Below are 24,506 nucleotides of genomic sequence, written 5' to 3'. Positions count from 1 at the left end.
AATCAATATTCTTAATTATTTAAAATTTTCTAAAGACATGGGAAAAAAATTGTTTTCAGTATCCTATATATTTTAATAAACATTTCTCCAGCTACCATTTTGAAATGGCTACTCAATCATATTAAAATAACTAGATATAAATATGAGTAAGCATTATTTTTGGGCTAAAAGATCTTGCTTGATTATATATATATATATATAAATATATATATATATATATAAATATATATTTCCACATGATACATTTGGACAATATTTAATGCCATCTCTAGTATTGACTAATACAAATAAGAACTAGCTCTCTCCCTCTCACACAAACACACATTCAATCCCTTCCATATATATATATATAAGTTGAGAACATATGGCTCAATCTCTCTTCTCCAACCATTGTTTGTGAAGTTTTGTTCATCTATTGACATGGAAAAAGTTGAAGAAATTCAAGTTCAACTCAGCATTAGGGGTAAGTCTTTCATGTTTAGCTTACATATATATATGTGTGTAAACAATAAATGCTAGAGGTTTTGAACAACAAGATTGAATTATTTTCATATATGTAACTTCAAAGTTTATAAATGAAGCAACTATAGTCCTACTCTATATATTGGGAATGTTTGGTATGAGGTTTAGACCTGATGAGAATAGAAATGTCAAATTAAATTAAATTTTAATGACTAAAGGAGTTTGTGTTTTTAAGTGGATCCTGATTTTTAAATTAATCTCCTCCAATACTTGGGTTTTATATTCCCTCAAACTACTCTCTCTAACTCAAACTCACATAACAAAACACCTCATTAGGTGGCGTTTGGTTGGAAGGGAAACCAAACAAAAGATTGGAAGAAAAGTTGTTTCTTTTCTATTCCGTTCTATTTTATTAACTCCAAACAAACTCCACCTAACTGTCATGTATTGATAGGAAAACAGTGAAACATTCATGTTAAAGTACTTACTGATATATATGTTAGTGTGTATCTGTCATCTTAACCAGCTGAGGAAGCTAATGAAGGAGATTCCCATGGCCATGTAAATGAATCCAACCAATCAACTAGTCACCAAACCAGAAAACAAGTATTTTGGATTCGAATCGGGTTTTATTCATTCCTTGTTCTCTCTGGCCAGGCAGCAGCAACCTTATTAGGGAGATTGTATTATGAGAAAGGTGGAAAGAGTAAATGGATGGGATCACTTGTACAGCTAGCTGGCTTTCCAATTCTTCTTCCTTACTATCTCTTCCGAAAAAAGAAGTATAAAATCGAAAACAATCACAACAGTTACATGAATACTAATACTCTTCCTCTTCAATCAAAAAAGCCTTCTATGTTAACTGTTGCCTCGGTTTACTTGGTTCTTGGCCTAATCGCAGCAGCGATTTGTTATCTATACTCTGTTGGTCTGATGTACCTTCCAGTGTCAACTTACTCAATCATATTAGCATCCCAATTGGCCTTCAATGCTTTCTTCTCATTCTTTCTAAACTCACATAAGTTCACTCCTTACATAATCAACTCCCTAGTTCTTCTCACCATCTCTTCTGTTCTGCTGGTATTAGAGCCCAGTTCTCAAATATCTTCTAAAGTCTCAAAAGGGAAGTATGCAATTGGTTTTGTTTGCACTGTGGCTGGCTCTGCAGCTTATGGATTGGGTCTCTCTTTAATGCAGTATTTCATGAATAAAGTTCTTAAGAAGGAAAGCTTTTCAGTAATCATTGATGTCATAGTGTATCAATCAGTTGTGGCAACAGTTATAATTCTTGTGGGACTTTTTGCAAGCAGTGAGTGGTCAACTTTGAGGGAAGAAATGAATGAGTTTCAACTTGGGAAAGTTTCATATGTCATGACATTATCATGGATAGCCATAACATGGCAAGTTTTCTCTATTGGATTATTGGGTTTAATACTAGAAGTCTCTTCCCTCTTCTCAAATGTCATAAGTGTTTTGGGTTTGCCTATTGTCCCAATTATGGCTGTGTTTTTATTCCATGAAAAGATGAATGGGATCAAGGCTATGTCTATGGTTATGGCTGTTTGGGGCTTTGTTTCATATGTTTATCAAAACTATCTTGACAATAAAAGTTCCAAGAATGACAATCCAATAACCAATGGTTGAATTTATGAACTAGTTTAGCTTGTTTCCTAAGAGGGCTATACATGTAAATGTAAAAGAATAAATTAAAATGAAAGATTGTATCTAGTTACTCACAAGGTAAAATCACTCTTTAGTATACAATATTTATTGTCTTAGGGCTCATTTAGTACGCCGTATTGTATTCTATTGTATTGTGTTGAATTGTATTTTATTGTATTATAATAGTATTATTTAATACAACATTATGTTTGGTATTGACTTGTATTAATAAACTGTGTTGTATTATATTATATTAGTATTATTTAATTCGAGTCTCGGTCCGGGGTCCGAGTTCGGGTCCAAGTTCAGATTTGGATTCGGGTCGGGGTCGGAGTCCGGGTCGAGGTCCGGATCTAGGGTTCGGGATCGGGTCTGGGTCTGGGTCGGGGTCCAGGTCCGGGTCGGGTTCGGATCAAGGTCAGGGTCTGGGTTCGGGTCCAGGTCCGGGGTCTGGGGCCGAGTCTTGGGTCCTGGGTCCATCCAGGGTCCGGGTCGGAGTCCGAGGTCCGGGGTCCGGGTCGGAGTCTGATGTCCGCGGTCCGGGGTCTAGGATCTGGGTCCGGGGCCTGGTTTCGGGGCCGGAGCCGGGTCCAGGTCCAGTGTCCGGGTCGGGGTCCGGTTCCAAATTTGGGTCCCAAGTCTAGATTAGAGATTGGTGTTGACTCCGAATCCTTTATAAATATTATAATACAAGCTAATACGGACTATATATTAAATAATACAACATACATTGTATTAAAAATTTTGGTCGTAATAATTAATACAATACATTGTTTTATCCAAACATAATATTATTTATTATTTAATACAATACGACCCTTACTAAATGAGGCCTTAATGTTTCATTTATGCTCATATAATCACCTCTATTCTCCTCAACATATCAACTAATGTAATGAACTTTGCAGGTTGGTCCAATCAAAATTCATAGTGCATATCATTTATGTACAAAACACTATTAAGCTAAAAGAGAATGTTTGACTTGCAAATGATGCATTATTAGAAAGATATATGATATAATAACTTACGTAAATATAAAAAAATATAATCTAAGTGGATTACTTTTTTATTAATTTTTATGAATGACTTTTCATATGTTTTAGAGAATAAATTAATATGTTAATGCAAATCTTCAACTACCATCATCAATCATTGAATAGTCAATCGTTATTAAATACCAAGACAACAAAATGTGGTTATAATTGTTTTTTGCCAGCTCTAGCATGATCCCATGAGATATTTCTTATTTGTAATGCAATATTTAATGCAGTCTACATCTATAACAGTGCCTAGTACCTGAATACAATTAAGGCTTCTTTCTCTCCATGTTCCAATCCAACCATTGTTTGTAAAAGTTTGTTCATCTTTTGACATGGGAGAAGCTCAACAAGTGAAACTCAGCATCAGGGGTAAGTGACCTGTTTGGTTTTGTACTACAAACTCAATTGAATTGATTTCATAAATATGTGTATATATTAATTAGCATTTTTGTTTCTTAATTTTTTACACTACCAAGATGTACCTCTTATAGTACACAGCTTGTTAATAATACCCTTCAAAATATAACCTTTAAAGTAATGCAGTTCTACCATTACATTTTATTCAATTTTATTGTAAAATGAGTGAAGTGGTGGATGGTAGTTGATAAATTTATCTAAATTAAATACCATTCTCACTTTTTACGTTAATGAATAATAGAATAAAAGACTTTTTCTTTTTATAACAGTTTATATTGTTATTTTTAGTTTTTGGATCATTAAAGTAGAACGAGTGAAATATATTTAATTAGTATTCATTTATTAACTATCATTCACCACATCACTTGTTTCACAATATAATTGAATGGAATATGATAGAAGGAGTGAAGGACCACATTACTGTAAAAATTATATTTCGAGGGATATTATTACCGAGCCGTATAGCGGCACAACTTAATAATGTAAAAAGTTTAGGAGGCAAAAATGCTAATTATTCATATATTAATTACTAAAGAAGTACTTACTAAAGTAAAGTATATGTATCTTCACCAGCTGAGGAAGCTAATGAAGGAGATTCTCATGGCTTTGCAAATGAATCCAACCACTCAACTGGTACTCAAACCAGAAAACTTACAGTTTGGATTCGAATTGGGATTTATTCATTCCTTGGTCTCTGTGGCTAGGCAGTAGAAATTTTATTACTATGAAAGAGGTGGAAAAAAGCAAATGGAAGACTACACTAGTTCAGCTAGCTAGCTTTCCAATCAAAACACTACTAATAACAATACAAAACCAATAACAACACTACTAATAGTACTACCCATCACTCATTATGTCCAATCAGAAAAACCATCTACCTTACTTATCACCTAAATTTACTTGGTTCTTGGCCAAATCACAGCAGCAGATTGTCATCATAGGTACATCCCAATTGGCCTTTCTCCTTCTTTCTCAACTCATAGAAGTTCATCCTTACGTAATTAACTCCCTAGTGTTTCTCACCAGCAGATTGTTTGTTTTTCATGAGAAAAGTTTCTTAAGAAGGAGAGTTTCTCAGTGATCATGGATGTTATAGTGTTTCAATCACTTGTGGCAACCATTGCAATTCTTGTGGGAATTTTTACAAGCAATGAGTTGTCGACTTTGAGGGAAGAGATGAATGAGTTTGAACTTGGGAAAGTTTCATGTCATGACATGGCAATGAGTTTGAACATGGCAAGTTTTCTTCATTGGAGTAGTGAGTTTAATACTAGAAGTCTCTTCCCTCTTCTCTAATAGTCTAATGTCATATAAGTGTTTCAGGTTCAACTATTGTCCCAATTATGGCTGTGTTTTCCTCAGCTCAATTTTGACAATAAGGAATGGCCAAAATAATGGTTCACTACCACACATAAGATTACATCTACATATAATCACTCTAACAACTATTTTAGTGTGCCTATTCAAGTTTATATAATTATCCCAAATTGATTGGGTGGTCTCAAATTGTTTTTCAATTTAAAATTTTGAAATAGCTTGGTTTTATGTTCATCGTTTTGTTTTTAACGAATCATATTTTGATTTTGTATATCTTTAATCGGACAATTAGCTTCTACTTCTATAAAAATTATTTTAGTGTCAAAGATAAATATTTTATACGAAATCTCATTCAAAGGAGTGTGTGAAAGAAAATCACATGTTTCTTATTTCAAATTTTATTTTTTGTTACAACCTTAATATAATGTATATTATGTTGTCTTTATTTCAACTAATTATCTTGTAGTTTTGGCTTTTGTCATGTTGTCCAACTCTTCACTTCAAATGGATTCTCTCTTTCTACCATCTCCCTCACCCATATTAGGTAGGGATAGAAGAATGACATTTGAATGGGATGTAGGGCACAGATAAGGATGATAAATCCCGCGAACATGGTTGTCTCGATCGGCTTTTAAGAGGGCCATATGACAAAATTCAAAATTTAAATATAAAGAACTTAATTGTTTGAGTGAGAATAAGGTGATGTGTATAGTAAGAAGTATGAAGTTTTATCTCAAAACTAATTCGTGATGAGTAAAGTACAATAGTACTAATGCTTCATCCTTTTTTTTTTCTTTCCAATATGTCAACATAATTTTTACTTGTGAAGGAACTCAATCTCATTATTCCTTTAATAGTAAGTAGCATGGGGTCCAACCCAAATTCAACTTAGTGAGATTTAGACAAAAGTTAAGTAATGCTTGAAAACTAATACATAAATATATATATTAATGATTTCTCCAGCTATCATTTAAAATGGCTACTCAATCATATTAAATAGCTAGAAAACAAAATGGGTGATCATTATTTTTGGCTAAACCTTGCATGATTCTATATGGACATTATTTCCACATCACATATTTTCACAATATTTAAGGCCATCAATATCAACAGAATTACCTAATACAATTAAGAAATAACTCTCTCATTCTCACTCAATCCCATCCATATATATAAAGTACTACCTAATACAGTTGAGAATATGGCTCTATCTCTCTTCTCCAACCATTATTTGTGAAGTTTGTTCATCTATTGACATGGAAGAAGTTCAAGAAACTCAAGTTCAACTCAGCATTAGGGGTAAGTCTTGTTTGTTTGGCTTATATACATATGTGTGTGTGTGTGTGTGTGTAATACAACTTAACTAAGTGATATCATCATGCAAAATGACAGTATACAATGATTACTAGAGATTTTGAACTAATCTAAACACACTCAAAAGTTCATAAATGAAGTCATGTATTGATTGATAGGAAAACAGTAAAACATTCTTACTAAAGAAGTACTTACTGATATATATGATGTTGTGTATCTTGTCATCTTAACCAGCTGAGGAAGCTAATGAAGGAGATTCTCATAGCTATGCAAATGAATCCAACCAATCAACTAGTCCTCAAACCAGAAAACTTGGACTTTGGATTCGAATTGGGATTTATTCATTCCTTCTTCTCTCTGGCCAGGCAACAGCAACTTTATTGGGGAGACTGTATTATGAGAAAGGTGGAAAGAGTAAATGGATGGGATCACTTGTTCAGCTAGTAGGCTTTCCAATTCTTCTTCCTTACTATCTCTTCCGAAAAAAGAAGATTAAAACCGAAAACAATCAAAACACTACTACTAATACTAATACTCTTCCCATTCAATCAAAAAAGCCATCTATGCTAATTGTTGCCTCATTTTACTTGGTTTTCGGCCTAATCATAGCAGCAATTTGTTATCTATACTCGGTTGGTCTGATGTACCTTCCAGTGTCAACTTACTCAATCATATTAGCATCCCAATTGGCCTTCAATGCTTTCTTCTCATTCTTTCTAAACTCACATAAGTTCACTCCTTACATAATCAACTCCCTAGTTCTTCTCACCATCTCTTCTGTTCTGCTCGTATTAGAACCCGGTTCTCAAAAATCTTCTAAAGTCTCAAAAGGGAAGTATGCAATTGGTTTTGTTTGCACTGTGGGTGGCTCTGCAGGGTATGGATTGGTTCTCTCCTTAACTCAGTTTTTCATGAACAAAGTTATTAAGAAGGAGAGCTTTTCAGTGGTAGTGGATGTCTTATTGTTTCAATCACTTGTGGCAACAGTTGTAATTCTTGTGGGACTTTTTGCAAGTAGTGAGTGGTCAACTTTGAGAATAGAAATGAATGAGTTTGAACTTGGGAAAGTTTCATATGTCATGACATTATCATGGACAGCTATAACATGGCAAGTTTTCTCAATTGGATTATTGGGTTTAATACTAGAAGTCTCTTCCCTCTTCTCCAATGTCATAGGTGTTTTGGGTTTGCCTATTGTCCCAATTATGGCTGTGTTTTTCTTCCATGAAAAGATGAATGCGATCAAGGTTATGTCTATGGTTATGGCTGTTTGGGGCTTTGTTTCATATGCTTATCAGAACTATCTTGACAATCAAAGTTCCAAGAATGACAATCCAATAACCAATAGTTCACCTTAGGAAAAAATCAATGGTTGAATTTATGAACTAGCTTGTTTTCTAAAAGGGCTATACATGCACATGTAAAAAGAAGAGAGAAAAATATAATATAATAAAATAAAATAAAAGATTGTAATGTTTTATTCCTTGTCCTAATGTTTTTATTAATGCTCGAATAATTGTTTTGTAGAGACCAATGTTGGTTTTTTTGGAGCAATGCATCATCAGTTCTCCTCAACATATTCACTACGTTTCAAATGTTTTTAACTTTGCAGCTTGGTCCAATCAAAATTCATACTGAGATGTGATTAGAAGTTAAAACTAAATCGTACAAAGTTAAAAATTATTAGCTTTGGAGGTGTTTTAACTATATTTTAGTATTTCCTAACAGTGTGATCATCTTTACGTTAGTTTTATGATTGAAAGGGATTAAAATACATAATTGCATCTTCATGGAAGTGTAAATAGGTGGTGAAAAGCTAAAATATAGCTCATTTAACAAAAAGTATGCTCCAATGGTGTGCCAAAAAATGATCTAAATTTGGCACATAACAAATTTTGTGTCAAATTTAGCACAACATTTGTTATGATGTAAAATTTCTGAAGATTTTTGAATAATGGCTTGAATTATTTTATTCACCAAAGAATTACATATAAATAGATAGATTACAAAGCTATACAAATAACTTAGGTCCACTAATCTCCTAAAAATCAAGGATATACAATATATATTAAAGAATAAGATAATTCTAATTCCTAAATAATTGATACATAATAAATATAAAATATTTACATAATTCTACACTCCCCCTCAAGTTGGGTAATGTATATCAAACATTCCCAACTTGCACACTAATTCATCAAAGACAATTCTGGGAAGGGCTTTGGTAAGAACATCGGCTGTTTGCAGTCTTGATGGAGTATAGATAGTTTGAATTGTGGCATTTTCAATATTCTCAGTGATGAAATGTCTATCTATCTCAATATGTTTTGTCCTGTCATGATGAACAGGACTTTTAGCGATACTAATAGCACCTTGACTATCGCAAAGCATTTTAATGGACTCTCCTGCAAATAGTCGTAGTTCACTCAGTAATCGTTTTAGCCAAATCCCTTCACAAACACCTAGAGCAAGAGCTCTAAATTCTGCTTCAGCTGAACTTCTTGAAACCACTGATTGTTTCTTACTTCTCCAAGTCACTAGATTACCCCAAACATAAGAACAATATCCTGAAGTACTCCTCCTATTTGTTACGTCTCCTGCCCAGTCTGCATCAGTGTAGACTTTGATCTCTCTGCTATCACTTTTCTTAAATAGAAGACCTTTCCCAGGATTCATCTTGAGGTATCTTAAAATTCTAGTAACAGCTTCCATGTGTTCTTCAGTGGGATTGTTCATGTATTGACTGACAACACTAACTGAAAAACCAATGTCAGGTCTGGTATGAGATAGGTAGATGAGGCGTCCAACTAACCTTTGATATCTCCCCCTATCTACTGATGTCATGTCCTTTCCTAAACCCATTTTCTTGTTGGAATCCATTGGAGTTGGGGCAGGTTTGCATCCAAGCATTCCTGTTTCCTTCAATAAGTCTAGAACATACTTACGTTGAGAAACAAATATGCCATCTCTTGATCGAGCAATTTCCATGCCAAGAAAATATCTAAGATAACCAAGATCTTTAATCTCGAACTCCTTAGATAAGAACTCTTTCAATCTCTCCATTTCCTCCTTGTAGTCACCTGTAAGTATTATGTCATCCACATAGATAATTAGGATAGCTATCCTTTTATCTGACGAGAACCTAACAAACAAGGTGTGATCTGCTTGACACTGAGTATACCCAAACTGTATGATTGCTTTAGTGAATCTACCAAACCATGCCCGTGGAGATTGTTTGAGACCGTACAAAGATTTCTTGAGTTTGCACACTTTGTTCTGATTTGAGGAGTTCTCGAAGCCTGGTGGAATGTCCATATAAACTTCTTCTTCAATGTCGCCGTTTAGGAAAGCATTTTTCACATCAAGTTGATGGAGGGGCCAATCTTTATTTGCAGCAAGGGATAATAGAACACGTACAGTGTTAAGCTTGGCAACAGGCGCAAACGTTTCTTGATAATCGATTCCGTAAGTCTGAGTGAAGCCTTTAGCAACAAGGCGAGCTTTAAACCTCTCAACGCTCCCATCTGCTTTATATTTAACGGTGAAGACCCATTTGCAACCCACTGATCTCTTCCCAGGTGGTAGAATCGTGATTGTCCACGTATTATTTTTCATCAAAGCACTAATCTCATTTTCTTCTGCTTCTTTCCATCGAGGATCTATCAGAGCCTCTTGAATTGTTTGAGGAATCAGTATGTTATCAATAATAGAGACAAATGCTTGATAGGATGGTGATAATGCTTTGTAAGATACAAAATTACCAATTGGATGCTTTGTACATGCGCGAACTCTCTTTCTCAATGCAATTGGCAAATCTAAATCATCATTTATTTGCACAACCTTATCATGGTTAGAATTACTTAAACCTGAATGAGTTTCTGGGGAATGAGGATCCGGTTCCGATGCATGGTGGTCCTCCAGATGTGTTGTGTGCTCTATATCTTTACCAGATTTTTTCCTTCTTGTATAGACACGAATTTCTGGTTTTTTACAAGGTGCAAGAGCAATGGCTGGATTTGGACAATGTTCAATGATTTGGGAACCCATGAGTCTAGAGGAGGACGAAACTTGACTTTCTATGACTTGAGAGTCGGAAGAATTCTAATGGTGAACACTAGGAGATGAAGCATTATTAATACTCGGAATAGTGTCCCAAAGATGAGATTCACCTGCATTCTCCCCCTGAATCTCAGATTTGTAGTAAGCATGATTTTCAAAAAAGGTGACATCCATAGTGTTATACATTTTCCGAGTTATAGGAGAATAACATTTATAACCCTTTTGATGAGAGGAATAACCAAGAAAAATGCATTTGATAGATTTAGGGTCTAGCTTACTACGATTTTGAGAATGAAGATGAACGAAGGCGGTGCAACCAAAGATCTTAGGATCAAGAAGACTAATGAATTTTGTATGAGGGAATTCTTTCAAAACCGTGTGACATGGAGTTTGAAAGTTGAGTACTCGAGATGGCATTCTGTTGATTAGATAGGTGGCTGTAAGAACGGCTTCACCCCAGAAATGTTTGGGGACTTGAGTAGAAAACATGAGAGAACGAGCAACTTCTAAAATATGTCTATTTTTCCGTTCAGCAACCCCATTTTGTTGGGGAGTATCAACACATGAGCTTAAGTGTAGAATGCCTTGTTGTGTGAGATAAGGATCGAGAATAGAATTGAAGAAATCTTTGGCATTGTCAGTCTTAAGGATTTGAATTTTAGTAAGAAACTGAGTTTGAATCATAGAATGAAAGTTTTTAAAAATTTCACTTACTTCTGATTTTGATTTCATGAGAAACACCCAAGTTAATCTAGTATGATCATCGATAAAAGATACAAGCCATCTATGTCCAGTTATATTGTTTACGCGTGAGGGACCCCACACGTCACTATGGATCAATGAAAAAGGTTTGGAAGATTTATATGGTATTCTAGAATAGGTACTTCGAGTGTGTTTTGCAAATTGACAAATTTCACAACAAAAAAGTTTCGGATTTTTATTAGTAAATAAAGATGGAAACATTTTTGACAAATATAGAAAATTTGGATGACCAAGACGATAGTGCCACAACATAATATCACTATCTTTATTTGAAATAGATTGATTATTTAAAGAAAACAAACTGAATTTCGGAGTTATGCTAACGGAAGGAGTATAATCTTGTAGGATGTAGAGCCCAGAACACATCTTAGCACTGCCAATCATCTTCCTCGAATCCAATTCCTAAAACACACACAAATTTGAGTAGTCACACAATTTAGGTCACGAGTAAATTTACTAATTGATAGTAAATTACAATCCAGTTTAGGCACATAGAGAACAGAAGTGAGAGTTAGATTCTTATTTATGTTGACTGAACCCAAACCCTCAACCTTAGAGAACGTGCCATCTGCAATTTTCACTGTATGATGCTCTGGACTTGTGTGAAATTCAGACAAAATATTTGCATCTCCTGTCATATGATCTGATGCCCCCGAATCAAGAATCCAAGGGTTAGTAGTTCTTTTATTGACAACAAAAGCTACTGAAAGGTTACCTTGCATGGCCAAATGTCCTGTACCAGGTGTAGTATCAGGCTTTGCAGCGATGTGTGACTGACTTAGGAGTTTTTGAAGTGCCTCTAACTGCGCCTTAGTGAACGGTGATGAATCAGATGTGTCCCCATTTCCTACAACAGCAGCAGTATTTAGAGTGGCAGCGACGTTTCTGTGACTCTCTTTGTCTTTCCATGATTTCAGCTTCCAATCAGCAGGCTTTCCATGAAGTTTCCAGCAAGTATCTCTGACATGTCCGGGTTTACGACAGTGATCACACCATGGTCGACCCTTCTGCTGTCCTCTTGCAGCAAGAGCAGAGGATTCTTGAGTAGGAGGAAGAGAAGCGCCCATCATGACCTTCTTTCTGCTTTCTTCATGTCGAACCTCTGAGAATGCTTCTTTGACAGTTGGAAGTGGCTTGATACTCATGATTCTACTCCTGACAGCATCAAGTTCCTTGTTGAGACCATGAAGAAATTTGAAAGTTCTCCTTTTCTCTACAATACTCCTGTATAGAGCAGTATCATCTGCACACTTCCAAGAATAAGTTTCAAACAAATCTAATTGATGCCAAAAACGAGTAAGAGTGTTAAAATATTGTGACTGTAGTATCTTCTTGGCGGAGATCATAAAGAGCAGCTTCAATCTCAAATAATTCTGATGTATTATCAGAACTAGAATAAGAATCTTTGACAGCATCCCAAAGTTCCTTGGCTGTCGAATATAAGAGAAAATTTTCTCCTATATCATTATTCATTGAACTAACAAGCCAAGATTTGATCATGTGGTTATCTATTTTCCAATTTTTATACTTTGGACCGTCTGGTTTTGGAGTCTCAATCTCTCCTGTGAGATATTCTTCATTCCCCTTTCCACCGATATACATCATTACTGACTGTGACCATTGAAGATAATTATGGCCATTGAACTTGTGGCTGGTGACCAGAGAAACAGCATCATTGTGAGATGAAGAACCTGTTGATGCATGTGTATTAGAGAGGGTTGATGGATAGGAGGATGCATCTGAGTTTAGGCTGTCCTTTCCAGTAGCCATGAAGAATGTGATGTGTTGAAAAGATGAGAAGGGCTGGTGCGAATTTAGGGGCTGGTGCGATTTTAGGCTGGTTAAAAAAAAATGCGACTGAGATGGGACTGGTGCGATTAGGGGAGAGAAGAAAAGAAAAAAAAAATTAAGCGATTAGGGCATAGAAATTTTTAACCGGCTCTGATATCATGAAGATTTTTGAATAATGGCTTGAATTATTTTATTCACCAAAGAATTACATATAAATAGATAGATTACAAAGTTATACAAATAACTTAGGTCAATTAATCTCCTAAAAATCAGGGATATACAACATATATTAAAGAATAAGATAATTTTAATTCCTAAATAATTGATACACAATAAATATAAAATATTTATATAATTCTACAATTTCCACCATAATAAATGCACTACTTTTTTATTTACATTTACGTCATTTCTATTATTTTAATAATATATTTAACTATCACATTAAATTATGAAACCTTTATATTATTTTTTTATTGTCTTACATATTAAAATAATAATAAAATTGATTATAAAGTTATTAGATTTTTTTTATATATATAAAACATTAATTAGATATTAAATTTTACATCAAAATTTTGTAATTGTGCATTGGAGCACAAAGCTAAAATTTGGTGTAAATTTACCACAAAACTACTCTTTGTGCCAAATATAGCACAATTTTTATTATATCTCCCATTAGAGATGATCTAATGTAACGGTCATTACAATGCAAAGCATTTACCGAATTTTAAAAGTTAAACTAAACAATGTAATAGTAGTAATGATTCCATTACGATTGCCAAGCAAACATGACTTAAGGGTAGGTATGGCCCATATGGGGCTTCTTAGGAGGAGATAGGACGAAAGTAAGGAACATAAATAATAATTAACTTTTAATATAAATACTATAAAGAATATATATAATACAAATTAAATAAAATATATATAATCAAACTAAATAATTTTTTTTATATTATATATATAAATAAGAGTAATTTGTGGCGAAACCTCTTTATGTTTTAATTTTTATACACTTAACCCCCTTATTTTTTTTTGGTGGCAAAACTCCCTTATATTTTAGTTTTTATACACTTAACTCTTTTATTTTTCTTTTAGTAGCAAAACCCCTTTAAGTTTATTTTTCTTTGCAAATTTAAAGTTTTAGTTAGATATTACCGTTAAATACTAATTGGATTACTACTGTATCGACTTCAAGGTTTTACTGTTACATATACATAGGTGTATACAGTGGTCATCCAGTTGATATTTAACGTTAATATTTAACTGACGTGTCAAATTTGCAAAGAAAAATAAACATAAAGGGGTCTTGCCACAAAAAAAAAAAAAAGATAAGGGGGTTAGGTGTATAAAAATTAAAACAAAAGGAGGTTTTGCCACAAAAAAAAAAAAAAGATAAGAGGATTAAGTGTATAAAAATTAAAACATAAGGGGGTTTTGTCACAAAAAAAAAAATAAAAGAGTTAAGTGTATAAAAATTAAAACATAAGAGAGTACCAATAATTTTTAAGAATGATTATTTATCAGTTTTGGAAGATGAATTAATATGTTAATGCTAGTTTTCCACTACCATTAACATTCATAGAATAGTCAATTAAGATAGGACCACAAAAAGATGTGGTGATAATCATCTTTTGCCAGCTCTAGCATGCTCATATAAGATATTCTAATTGGTAGAAATTTAATGAAGAGACACTGATATGATGACAGTGCCTATTACGTAAATAAGTGTCATACTGTATTATAATTTGTGTAATTAAGTACTAGGTTCCTAGGATGCCATCAATAAAAGATGTTGAACACCACTGGTGTCCATTAGCAATGATTAAATATAATTAAGAGGCTTGTTTCTCTCAAAGCTCCAACCATTAAAAATTTGTTCATCTTTTCACATGGGAGAAGCTCAACAAGTTCAACTCAGCATCAGAGGTAAGTGACCAATTTTCATGAAACTATTGTTTTATAAAAGGTTTTGTACTACAAACTCAATTGAATTGATTTCATAAATATGTTTATATATATATATATATTAATTAATTACTAAAGAAGTACTTACTAACTAAAGTATATGTATCTTCACCAGCTGAGGAAGCTAATGAAGGAGATTCTCATGGCTTTGCAAATGAATCCCACCACTCAACTAGCCCTCAAACCAGAAAAGTTACGGTTTGGATTCGAATTGGGATTTATTCATTCCTTGTTCTATTTGGGCAGGCAGTAGCAACTTTATTAGGGAGATTATACTATGAAAGAGGTGGAAAAAGTAAATGGATGGCTACACTAGTTCAGCTAGCTGGCTTTCCAATTTTTCTTCCTTACTATATCTATTTCATCCCAACCAAAAAGTACAAAACCAATCACAACACTACTAATAATACTACCATTACTCATTCTGTCCAATCAGAAAAACCATCTACCTTGTGACCTCAATTTACTTGGTTCTTGGCCTACTCATAGCAGCAGATTGTTATCTTTACTCAGTTGGTCTTATGTACCTTCCAGTATCAACTTTTTCAATCATATGTGCATCCCAATTGGCTTTCAATGCTTTCTTCTCATTCTTTCTCAACTCACAGAAGTTCACTCCTTACATAATTAACTCCTTAGTGCTTCTCACTATCTCTTCTGTTTTGCTAGTTTTCGAACCCGATTCTGAAGAGTCTTCTAAAGTCTCAAAAGGGAAGTTTGCAACTGGGTTTGTTTGCACTGTGGGTGCATCAGCAGGGTATGGTTTGGTTCTCTCCTTAGCTCAATTTTTTATGAACAAAGTTCTTAAAAAGGAGAGTTTCTCAGTGATCGTGGATGTCATAGTGTTTCAATCACTTGTGGCAACCATTGCAATTCTTGTGGGACTTTTTGCAAGCAGTGAGTGGTCAACTTTGAGGGAAGAAATGAATGAGTTTGAACTTGGGAAAGTTTCATATGTCATGACATTATTATGGATAGCCATAACATGGCAAATTTTCTTAATTGGAACGGTGGGTTTAATACTAGAAGTCTCTTCTCTCTTCTCTAATGTCATAAGTGTTTTGGGTTTACCTATTGTCCCGGTTATGGCTGTCTTTTTCTTCCATGAAAAGATGGATGGGATCAAAGCTATGGCTATGGTTTTGGCTACTTGGGGCTTTGTTTCATATGCTTATCAGAACTATCTTGACAGTTACAGTTCCAAGAATGAAAATCCAATAAGCAATGGTTCACCACAGAGAGTGAAAGAGATCAATAGTTGAATTAATCAACTAGCTTGTTTTCTTATTAGTTTACATAAATACAAAAATATCAATATGTAAGATATTCCATTTGAATAAGTTTATAAAACAAAAATCAAATGTAATGGGCATTATAGTTTTGTCTTCTATTTGTCATGCAATAATAGTATGCTCATTTAGGTTTATATAAAATTGCTTTGCAGTGTAGAATATAAATATCAATATGACTATGATTATATTTTTGTCTTCTATATCATTCCACTTAAAGAATGAAAGCTTTGTCCGCAAGTCTTGTTTAGAGAAGATCTTCTTCCCGATATACTTCACTCCCAATCTCATCAGAATTTTTATATTATTATTATATATTGAGAACGAATGAATAATTTATTGTACTAAAGTTCTATGTAATATTATACTAATACTAAAAAATATACAATATAACATAAAATAATACTGGTACAAAAGCAATATTATACCACGTACCAATTGTGCCCCTAGAAGTAATCTTCTCCTCTCCTCATTTGCACTGAATTTCAATCACTTTGTACTGAATTTAAAGATTGAAAGAATTTAGGTGGCGTTTGGTTAGAGATAATGAAATGGAATGGAAATAAAACCATTTTATTTCCATTCATTTGTTTGGTTGCATTTTAAAGTATCGGAATGTTATTCTATTAGAATGGTTTTTCCATCATTTTTGTGGAATGACTATTTCATTTTGAAATGGAAGGAATAACCATTCCAATACAAGATAAAAAAAATAATAATTTTTTTATCAATTTTTTTTATACATATTAAGTTAGATTCTATTTTATTCTTATTCTTATTCTCATTCATATGCCTATATTTTCCTTCCTCTAAACCAAACGCTACCTAATTACAAGTTTATAACATAAATTTTGGTTGGTTGGGTGAGTTTCAAATTGGCAGATGCAACCCAACTATGGGATTGAATGGAGAAAGATCCTCCAACCAGCCTAACCCAACTAATGAACAGCACCAGATACACATTGAAGCATCAAAAAAAAAAACACAATTTTACCCCAAAATAGTTTTCCAATCTTATTTTGTTACAATTTTTTTAACAAGTCACAAGCTAGCTCAATAGTGAGTGAGGAATAAGCTTCGGTTCGTACCTAGAATTTTCTTGTTGTTTTTCTTCTGTTGGGCACCAAGTGTGCCGAACATATCATCCACCAAAAGATCTTTCTCCTTTCACCAGCTCAGTAAGCTGATGAAGAAAATCACCCTGGTCAAACAAATAAATACAGAAGCAAATTAGCAATACTATTGTATTAAGAAAAAGGAGGAAAGATAAAACTGAATGGGAGCATTATTGCAACTTGCTTCTCACTTACCAAGCTTGCTTCATTCCTTGGTACTTTAAAAAATGTTACTAAAATATGCAAAACTGTAACCAAGTAACCAAAGGTAGCTTAAACAATTAAAGCATGTGATTTGTTCCCACAAGATCTAATCTTCAAGTCTCTCTAGGTGAGGAGAGTAGTTTTTCATTTTTAATTTTTCAAGAAAGAAAAAAGACAAAATATATATATATATATATATTAATAAAAAAAAAATAAGTGGTACAATAAACGATACTGTTACATTTTTCAATGACACAAATGATTGGATCCATTAGACTTGTACAGAAAATATAAGAACAAACTACAGAAGATGATGAAAAAGTGTTTTACTGAAGAAACTACCAGAACATTACAGTAAGAAAATGGCTGGTGTTCAAGAGATCGCCGACTCTCCACAATGGCTTGTATTCGAGAGACAGCCAACTCTCCCAAGAAAAAATGCTTTAATTCTATCAACGAACTAGAGTTATTAAGACCCTTTTCTCTAATTCACCCATCAATTTCATAATGGTCCTCCTTTTCATATCTTAGCATAACACAGATAATTCTTTTGTTAATTTCTGTTGTACATACATACATGTCATAGTCTATTTGTATTTACTTCATGCGAGAAATAAATGCTTCTCAATGGGAGCCAAAAATCTTATGTGAGAGAAAGAACTTGAAAACCTTTGAGTAGCTTAGCAAACTCAAAATTTTGATCACACTACATTAGACATCCAACATAGTGAGCTCGGGGGTATTTTCTTTGCAACTGTGGCCATTGCACAAAGAACTGATCAGAAATGTTTAACTTGTAAAGAATCAAGCCACTAAGAGATAGCCTTTGCACTCTTGCTATACTTTCAACATAAAAAATAGATGACCATCTAATCCCAATAATCTGCACACAAGAGTTTTTAAATAAAAAGAAACTTTAATATCAACTCAATAGGTGAATTTCAAGGTTTACTGTGTATAATAAAGAAAGAAAAAGGTGAAAAAGAGTATCTCTAGACCTTGAATAAGTAGGCGATTACGCAAAGAGGAATGCAAGTCCCGGGACCATTGCAGAGGATCTATGATTACCAAAACGTTATTAGTGATTGGTTTAAGTTAGAATTGCAGTACTGAAAATTGTTGAGAAATTTCGAAGAGTGATTAGAAGTAGTACCACTTCAGGTCTAATCTTAATCATTAGCCAGAGTGCATGAACCATTGCTAGTAAAGTTGTCCAAATAGAAGTTATATATGATTGGCCGACTTCCCTACTTCGATAGATTTGCATAAACTGAGAAGTTTCTGCCACCTTATGTCTAGTCTGCAATAAATAAACAAGTCTCAGAAAAAACTTACACCAATAAACCAACAGATATAAAAGAAGCACAGCCACTCCAACTCTCAATGCCAGACAAATAAAGTGAAGCCCAAATATTTATGCACTTTACAAGAATATGCAAACCTCTATCAGATAAAAAAAAAAAAAAAGAAAAGAAATCACATCTCTATAACAAACAAAAAGACCGAAAGAATAAAGAACAAGAAAAGGAAAACCCAACTTCCCAGCTCTTAAGAGCAAGAATGATCCAGTTGTTAAACAAAGAATCATTACAATGATTAACAAACGAAAAACTTATCACCCACATAAAAGAAATTTAGTACCTAACATTGACACATTAAAGGGTAGAATCCTCAAATACGATTTCAATCCCTCCTGACAACTGATTCCGCTTCAAGCGAATAGGGAAAAGTTCTTTTTTAGATAGCATCACAGAACTTAACAATTGACCATAATACTAGTGTAGTACTGATCTACTGCTAATACTGCAGGTAAATATGACACACTATTAATAAGAAAACATTTCAATGACAGAGAAGCAGAAAAGGAGCACAGACATCCACAAGGATTCCTACCCACCTAGGCAAAGTTAAGGTCATATGTGCAGCAAACAGCAATAGTAAGCATTAGTATAAAAACTTTCCACAACCACACGAATGGTAAAGAAACAATCATACACCAAAATAAATTGTAAAGAATATAGTGTTTAGGAATCAACCTCGTTAACTAAGGAGGACTCAAATGAGCGAGCTTTTTGGAGACTCATATTGTCAGTAGCAGCCGCAATATAGTATCTTGGATAGAACCTTTCCTTTTGCAACACAGCTAACAGGTTCAGCATCTCAGCAGTGTGACCTCCTATGAAAAATAAAATCCCAAACTTTGATTGAATATCCCACATCCATGAAAGAAAGTTACCATTGTCAGAACCAGCTTTCAAAAAGACCAACTAATTTTGAGCTCACCTGAACCTAAGACAATCAGGGTACTGACTGGTTCACTGCGTTTTCCTTTCAAAGGCTTACCACTTTGGCATATCACGTAAATGACACGTATCAGCACAACACCGATCGTTAAAAGACTGATAACTACTACCAGCGACATGGCTGCAAAAGAATAAAAAGAACCTCAGTGTAATTTACCAAATTTAGAGGCCTAAAACAAAACATGGAAACTAGTCTAGCCCAAATATAATTCAAGAATGTTAGGGTGATAAAATTAACAAGGAGAAACTTGATTGTGCCTAGAATTTTCAACAACTAAAAGTAGTATAATCCAGACTCGAATACATTGGCCTTGATTTGATAAATGCAAATTGAACATTCTATTAACTGAGTCCCTAATGGCTAAGAACTTGATAGACAAAAAAAGAAAAAGAAATACCACTGACTAAATTGTTAACATTCGAATATTAATGCTAAAAAATAACAATGATTACTAACAGATAATTTGGAGAGAAAAAATTACAATTAATAATAATAAATAAAAATACAAATAAGCACATTAGAGGTTAATCCATTCCTAAAGGCTAGAACTCCATTTAAAACATGGAGGAATGAAAATTGGTTTATCAAAAAAGTTCACTCACTAATTAAGATGACAGATTATCATCAAAATTCAAACCACAACCTCAAATTAACAGCAACACAGATTCAAATTAATGAGTAACACTAATCAGAACATAACAATACTATTTCAAAAATTTCAGATTCAGCAATAATATAATGATTAACTGATTAATTAATAATCGAGAAAGCTAACCAGTGACAGAGCTATAACAGAGCCTAGACACCACAATAATGCCGTACCAAAACAGATTAGTTCGAAAAATTCCGAACAAAATTTCAGTCACTGGTAACAAACAGATTATAATTTCAGATCAAATTTTCAGTTATTAGTAATAAACATATTAAAAATTTCAGATCAAAATTTCACAACAAACGGATTATTACCGTGAGGTAGCTGCTGAGATTAAGAGCAAGGGACAGAGGAGCTGGCAGGTCGACGTCGACGTCGCGGCAGGCGTGCAGCTGAAAGTGTCGCCGTCGGCCGAGATCGGTGAGAGAGAGAGGAGTCGAGAGATGAGACGCTAGAAAGAGGTGAAGAAATGTTCGGAAAAATAATAATAATAACATCAATTCGTTTTTTTTTAATTCATAATTTCTAAAAAAAAAATAATAATGGGATTATGTATTTTAAATATTATATAGGCACAAATAATAATAAAGATGATAAAAATTGGGTTGTACGAAATTTTAAATTTTTTTATAATTTTTATGATTTTATTTAAAAAAAAAAATGATTTTTTGATGTATTTTTATATTATATTCTTACTAATTTGCTGTTGATGTTTTGTTTGTTTTTTTTTTTTTGAAAGATGTATATTCAATCAAAAACAACTACAAAAGTTTAGGCAAGTTCGCCATTATATTGGCAGACGCACAAGAAGGGTAATTCCCCAACCACAACTTATTACAATTAAGAGAGATAGCCAATTTGGCCAAGGAATGGGCAACCATGTTGCATTGCCTGCTGATGTGAGTCACTGCCAAGCAATGAGTGAACTCCGTAGCTTCACGAACTTCATCCAGCAAAGCCCCCCAATCTGATTTTGCTTTGAAGTTTCCTTTGATGTACTCAACCACCCGAAGACAGTCTGATTGAATGATGAAAGGGGTTGCTGCAATTTGGACAGCCAGAGAGATCCCCATTCGAAGAGCTAAAGCTTCAGCCAATTCAACCGAGAAAACACTTGATTTATACTGAGTTTTTGCAGCAACTACCTCGCCAGTATGGGCCCTTAAGACCACTCCCAGGCCGATTCTTGCCTCAGTACATAGCACACTTGCATCACTATTAATGCAGAAGCTATCCATGGGGGGAGGCTCCCAGCCGATATGCTGAATTGGAAGGGTGATCTTGCATCTGTCTACTGATAGATCATGGTGCATTAGGTAGTCAACTTCCATGTGAGCCCATTTTGTCCAAGACTCGTTTGAAGGGACATGGTGATTAAGTCGTTTCTTATTCCTTCGATTCCACAGCAGCCAAGACATAATTATGAAAAAACCAAAATCCTCATTCGCCACCTGCCGTTTAATGTGAATGAGGATATCAATAATGGTACCTTTGCTCTGTTTGATTATCTTCCAAATTGAATAATTCTTCGAGATCTGTTTTTGAAGAGGGGCAAAACCATAAGCAATGTTCAATGGTTTCTTCCTCTTGCCCACACCAGGAGCAATTGGTATTAATTTTCATTCCGCGATGCTGCAATATAGTGTTCACAGGGAGCCAGCCATTACACAATCTCCAAATGAAGTTTCGGATTTTGGGAGGGGCCTCGATCTTCCATATGCCAGTCCACCAGTTTTTTGTTGTTGCTTCTGAGGAGGGGCCTGCAATGCACTTATTTGCATCGGCTATCTTATAGCCACTACTTACATTATACATTCCATCCGGGGTGAAGTGTCACACAAAGTCATCATTGGAGTTTCTATTGCAAGGGGTCATTCCTAATATAATAGGAATATCATCATGATGGAAACAATCTTTAATTAGATCCTGATTCCATTCGCCATTCTCCTCCTTTAGTGTATCCACCGTTGTTCCATTGGGGACCTTTGCCGGAGTGCGCAATGTAAAAGTTAAAGGACGGGGAAGTCATTTGTCTTCATTTATTCGAATGTCTTTTCCTGATAGAACCCTCCATCGTATTCCTTTTTCTATGATTTGCCTTCCCCAAATTACGCTGCTCCAAACGAAAGATCCAAATCCTCCTATTTTAGCCTCCAAAAAACTAGAATTGGTGAAGTAGCAAGCCTTTAATACCCGAGCCATCATTGATTGGGGGTTATGTAGAATTTTCCAACCTTGTTTCGCCAATAAGGATTGGTTAAATTTTTCCAAGTTTTTGAATCCCATACCTCCTTTCTCTTTAGGCTTGCATAATTTGTGCCATTTCCCCCAATGGATTTTATGTTTTGAATCCGAGGATCCCCACCAAAACCTGGCCATCATTGCATGAATATCTTTTATTAATTCCTTTGGAAGGCGGAAACAACTCATGATATGAGTAGGGATCGCTTGGATTATTTCTTTGAGAAGAATTTCCCTTCCCGCTTGAGAGAATAGACTGGCTTTCCATCCTTGAAGTTTGGCTCTAATCTTAGAACGAATGTCCTCAAAAACTTCCTTTTTCTTTTTCCAATTGTCGCTGGCATCCCCAAGTACTTTGTGTGGCATTCCACAAGTTTGACTCCAATCACTGCCGCAAGATGCTTACCCTCTTCCTTTTTAATCTTGCAGCCAACACATAATTCTGACTTGGTGAAGTTAATTTTCTGACCCGAGAGCATGGAATACTCATCTAAGACAGCTTTAAAACTTCTTCCCTCCGAAGGTTTTGCATCTACAAATATGAAACTGTCGTCAGCGAAGAATAGATCGGATAATTTGATACCTTCTTTTCCAAACTTGAGCCCGTGAATCTTATCGGCTCTCTCCGCTTTTTGGATAAGGCAAGAAAGACCTTCCGCACATAGCAGAAACAAGTAAGGCGAGAGAGGGTCCCCTTGGCGAATCCCATAATTAGGTTGAATTTGGCAGCAAACTTCACCATTTATGAGAACTGAGAAGGAAACCGATGTGATGCAATTCATAACTTTGTTTACCCACTGCTGTTCATACCCCAAGCAAATCATCATCGCTTCAATGAACCGCCAACCCACTCTATCATACGCTTTTGACATATCCAGTTTGAGAGCCATCTTTTTCCCATTCCCAAATCTACCTTTTTTCATGCAGTGAAGACTTTCAAAACCCAAGATAGCATTGTCCTGAATTAGCCGACCTCGTATAAATGCACTTTGGTTTTCAGATATGACTTCTTTTAGACTGTCCTTCATTCGGTTGGCAAGGCACTTTGTAATTATTTTATAGCTGACATTGCAAAGGCTTATCAAGCGAAAATCAGCAACTTGTTTTGGGCTCTTTACTTTCGGAATTAGACATAGAAGTGTTTTGTTGATGTGCCTGCAGTCGATGTGGTTATTGAGAACATTCAGACATAGCCTAGTAATATCCTTCCCCACCACATCCCAATGGTGTTCATAAAAAAGTCTAGGCATTCCGTCAATTCCAGGAGCCTTCATGGCATTAATTTGGGACAAAGCACTTTTTATATCCGACTCAGTAAACTTAGAAAGTAGGAAATCATTTTGATTTCTACTAACTTTAAGTGGTACGAATCGTTGGAGATAGGCAATCATAACTCCCTCATAGTCTTTGGCTGAAAAAAGCTCTTGAAAGTGGTCACAAATGGTCATCTCTACCTCTTCCTTTGTGATTATCCACTTCATTTTTTTATCAAATATCCCACGGATTCTATTCTTTTTTCGCCTCGAGGATGCTTTTTGGTGGAAGTATTTGGTGTTTCTATCTCCATGGGCCAACCATATTGCTCTGCTTCGTTGTTTCCAAAAGATTTCCTCCTTTGCCAGGTACCCATTGATATCTCTTTCTTTCGCCTTGAGGCAAGAAAAGCCATGAGGAGTTTGGTCTCTGGATAACTTTTCTATATCTTTTTTCAATTCTTTTATTTTGGCTTGATTGTCCCTCCTCTGCTTATGATTCCATTGTTCCAGTAAGTTGCCACATAGCTGGATTCTCTCTCCAAACTCTGTAGCTGACCCACTAGTACATCCATGTTGCCAATTTTCTTTGATGATTTGTTTACATTCCTCCATGTCTGCCCAGACCTTTTCGTAGTGGAACCGTGAGCCCCATC

At 34.7% G+C, this 24,506-nt stretch overlaps 4 protein-coding genes and 1 long non-coding RNA gene across 6 annotated transcripts; 3 read left to right on the top strand and 2 right to left on the bottom strand.

The window, feature by feature from the left end:
* Nucleotides 1–355: 355 nt before the first annotated feature.
* On the top strand, nucleotides 356–2,328 carry LOC115698264 (probable purine permease 10). The gene is made up of 2 exons (XM_030625469.2): nucleotides 356–463; nucleotides 989–2,328. The coding sequence occupies exons 1-2, from the start codon at nucleotides 421–423 to the stop codon at nucleotides 2,104–2,106; spliced, it is 1,161 nt and encodes a 386-aa protein (XP_030481329.2). The 5' UTR covers nucleotides 356–420; the 3' UTR covers nucleotides 2,107–2,328.
* LOC133029136 (uncharacterized) lies at nucleotides 983–15,383 on the bottom strand. Its single transcript, XR_009683335.1, has 2 exons — nucleotides 15,242–15,383; nucleotides 983–4,463 (listed from the first exon to the last, which is right to left on the bottom strand). It is a non-coding gene; the product is annotated as an uncharacterized LOC133029136 (long non-coding RNA).
* Nucleotides 6,025–7,739, top strand: LOC115698263 (purine permease 21). The gene is made up of 2 exons (XM_030625468.2): nucleotides 6,025–6,197; nucleotides 6,447–7,739. Exons 1-2 carry the CDS (start codon nucleotides 6,155–6,157, stop codon nucleotides 7,568–7,570), a joined length of 1,167 nt encoding a protein of 388 aa, XP_030481328.1. The 5' UTR covers nucleotides 6,025–6,154; the 3' UTR covers nucleotides 7,571–7,739.
* Nucleotides 14,614–16,282, top strand: LOC115698262 (purine permease 21). The gene is given in 3 exon segments (XM_030625467.2): nucleotides 14,614–14,753; nucleotides 14,908–15,240; nucleotides 15,243–16,282. Coding segments are annotated over 3 exon segments (1,182 nt in total). The 5' UTR covers nucleotides 14,614–14,716; the 3' UTR covers nucleotides 16,055–16,282.
* Nucleotides 15,693–20,846, bottom strand: LOC115698266 (uncharacterized). Of its 2 annotated transcripts, XM_030625472.2 has the most exons (7): nucleotides 20,671–20,845; nucleotides 20,480–20,569; nucleotides 19,684–19,824; nucleotides 19,437–19,576; nucleotides 18,554–18,700; nucleotides 18,399–18,458; nucleotides 15,693–18,283 (listed from the first exon to the last, which is right to left on the bottom strand). In XM_030625472.2, exons 3-7 carry the CDS (start codon nucleotides 19,820–19,822, stop codon nucleotides 18,107–18,109), a joined length of 663 nt encoding a protein of 220 aa, XP_030481332.2. In that variant the 5' UTR covers nucleotides 19,823–19,824; nucleotides 20,480–20,569; nucleotides 20,671–20,845; the 3' UTR covers nucleotides 15,693–18,106. The 2 variants fall into 2 exon arrangements, with proteins under 2 accessions (XP_030481332.2, XP_030481331.2); XM_030625471.2 differs by lacking the exon at nucleotides 20,480–20,569 and having other exon boundaries at nucleotides 20,671–20,846.
* Nucleotides 20,847–24,506: the final 3,660 nt, after the last annotated feature.

The sequence above is a fragment of the Cannabis sativa genome, chromosome 7, assembly GCF_029168945.1.
Source record: "Cannabis sativa cultivar Pink pepper isolate KNU-18-1 chromosome 7, ASM2916894v1, whole genome shotgun sequence".
Taxonomy (NCBI): Eukaryota; Viridiplantae; Streptophyta; class Magnoliopsida; order Rosales; family Cannabaceae; genus Cannabis; species Cannabis sativa.
This window is presented reverse-complemented; position numbering and strand designations above follow the sequence as displayed.

Coding starts and splice junctions, on each gene's coding strand:
- LOC115698264 (XM_030625469.2), top strand. CDS start 421: ATGGAAAAAGTTGAAGAAATTCAAGTTCAACTCAGCATTAGGG. Junction 464..988: donor AGTTCAACTCAGCATTAGGG/GTAAGTCTTTCA, acceptor CATCTTAACCAG/CTGAGGAAGCTAATGAAGGA.
- LOC115698263 (XM_030625468.2), top strand. CDS start 6,155: ATGGAAGAAGTTCAAGAAACTCAAGTTCAACTCAGCATTAGGG. Junction 6,198..6,446: donor AGTTCAACTCAGCATTAGGG/GTAAGTCTTGTT, acceptor CATCTTAACCAG/CTGAGGAAGCTAATGAAGGA.
- LOC115698266 (XM_030625471.2), bottom strand. CDS start 19,822: ATGTCGCTGGTAGTAGTTATCAGTCTTTTAACGATCGGTGTTGTGCTG. Junction 18,701..19,436: donor AGTCCTCCTTAGTTAACGAG/GTTGATTCCTAA, acceptor TATTTATTGCAG/ACTAGACATAAGGTGGCAGA. Junction 18,284..18,398: donor TAATCGCCTACTTATTCAAG/GTCTAGAGATAC, acceptor TCTTGTGTGCAG/ATTATTGGGATTAGATGGTC.